This window comes from Buceros rhinoceros, unplaced genomic scaffold (genome assembly GCF_000710305.1).
Source record: "Buceros rhinoceros silvestris isolate BGI_N320 unplaced genomic scaffold, ASM71030v1 scaffold39163, whole genome shotgun sequence".
Lineage (NCBI taxonomy): Eukaryota > Metazoa > Chordata > Aves > Bucerotiformes > Bucerotidae > Buceros > Buceros rhinoceros.
Window position 1 is genome coordinate 1 of NW_010403750.1, and position 1,853 is coordinate 1,853.

At 39.4% G+C, this 1,853-nt stretch overlaps 1 protein-coding gene across 1 annotated transcript in view; it reads left to right on the plus strand.

The window, feature by feature from the left end:
- Nucleotides 1-1,734: 1,734 nt before the first annotated feature.
- The window catches only part of RDH14 (retinol dehydrogenase 14 (all-trans/9-cis/11-cis)), a gene marked incomplete at its 5' end in the record, with an annotated part of 2,169 nt that continues 2,050 nt past the window's right edge, over nt 1,735-1,853 (plus strand). The window contains one exon of the mRNA XM_010133125.1: nt 1,735-1,819. Within this exon, the coding sequence (XP_010131427.1) occupies nt 1,735-1,819 (85 nt within the window). The remainder of the gene's footprint in view (nt 1,820-1,853) is intronic.

The following is a 1,853-nucleotide window of genomic DNA, read 5'->3' on the forward strand; positions in this document are numbered from 1 at the left end:
TAGGGCCTGTCCCTCCTGCTGGCCATCCAGTTTGGGGATACGGGATGTTGCTGAGTTCACCACAGGGTTTGGAAAGAGGCTGTAAGTAAACTGGCCATGATTTTAAATTAGCATCTCGAAGTATAAATTTCATACTGGTTCAAGGTATTGTAATAGTGCAAACTACTCAAATACCTTCTTGTTCTGAACAGGAAACACTTATTTCTATATTATATAAATTATCTGCTTTCCTTTCCCTCTTTATGACTGTCCAGTAATGCGCCTTTATTACATTAAATGGGTGTTTCAGCTCAGCCTTGTCTCCAAAGAAATAAAATTTCATATGAAGGCACTGCTCACAGCTCCAGCCAACCTTCTGCCACCTTGCCAGACTGCCCGCCCCACCCTCCCCTTTTTAAGTTTCTTGACCAGTGCTAGTAGAGTTTAGTAAACAGACATTTTAAAATATATAAAGTTTCTGCGGATTTCCTGAAAATCTGAGTTTAAGGAGAACAGGGATATCCTGTTGGTTCATGACAGAAATACTGCTAGATGAGTTCAGCTGCATCATTAGACACCAGAGCACAGAGGGAGACACTGTTGGAGGCATTGCTCCATTCCCATGAAAAATGTCAGCTGGGATTCTCATCTTGCCACATCTGGCTACTCAAGCCATGAGACTCAAAGTCAAGGGGAAGCCAGGCTTAGCTAGTTCTGCTGCTGCTCAGAGAACTCCTTGTTAAGTACTTGAAAGATGCTCCAATGCTGTTGAGAGATGGGGGGGAAAAAAGAAAAGAGGGTCTTTATTGCATTAATTTTCAAGGACCTTTTCTAAAATTTTCAAAAAGTCTGGGAAAAGTCAAGTTTGAAGTTCTCTGAGTGGGGCTCTGTGTGGTTAGGTACCTTCATACATACGAATCCAGTGATAAGGTCTAATCTTGCTTCAGTGTACCTGGAAAATATGCATGTACAAAATGAGATGCAGAATAAGCACCAGAAAAGAAACATACTGCTGAACTTCTTAAAATGATAACTATATAGTATAAAATAACCCCAAACATAAATTTATTGGCCTCTTTTTATTGGTAAAGCCAGTACAAGTGATTTTAGGTGAGAAATGGGTGGAGAAAAACTAACTTTCAGTTTCAAAATAGTTCCAGAATTAGCTGAATAACAGGGGGTGTGAGTTCAAGTAGTACTTTCAAGAGCTGTTCTATCCACGTTCATGTTATCTTTAACCTGTAAGTCCTTTCTGAAGCTGCTTGTCTGGGATTTTTTAGTTTGTTTTGTTTGAGATGGAGACATAAATAGAGAAACAAAGCACTCCCCCTGCCTAACTCAATTTGTAGAATTTTCCTTTCCAGAACTGCATGGGATTACATCTTTCACTCCTTAGCCTCAGTGCAAAAAGTAAAACACTTAGAGATGTTGGAGGGATCCATGGAAAAGTAGAAGCGAGCTCAGAAGAAGCATTGCCTGTCAAAACAATTTTTTGTGCTCTCTGTTACATTTGTTCATAGCTGTCTGCTTGTCAGCTATGACCGAATAATTGATCATGTTATTCTAGATTATTAAATTTAGGATTCTCAAAAAAAAAATGGTACAAGTAGAGGTCTTGCTCCTTGAAGTGTTCCTAAAGCAATATTTTTCTCTAAAGAAGAAAGGAACAGCAATTAAGTGAGCAGTATACGGTCAGTACTTCTTCAGTCCTGGCCTTGTTTAGTGATAATAACCTTTATGTCCCTTTGGGTGAAGAGGAGAAGTGAATTTGTTGATCTTTGGATCATGCCTTAGCAACCTCAAGTCCCATAGAAATCAGTGTGAGGTTGAAGTACTTGATGTTTTGTGCGATCGTATGCCAGCATCATTAACTG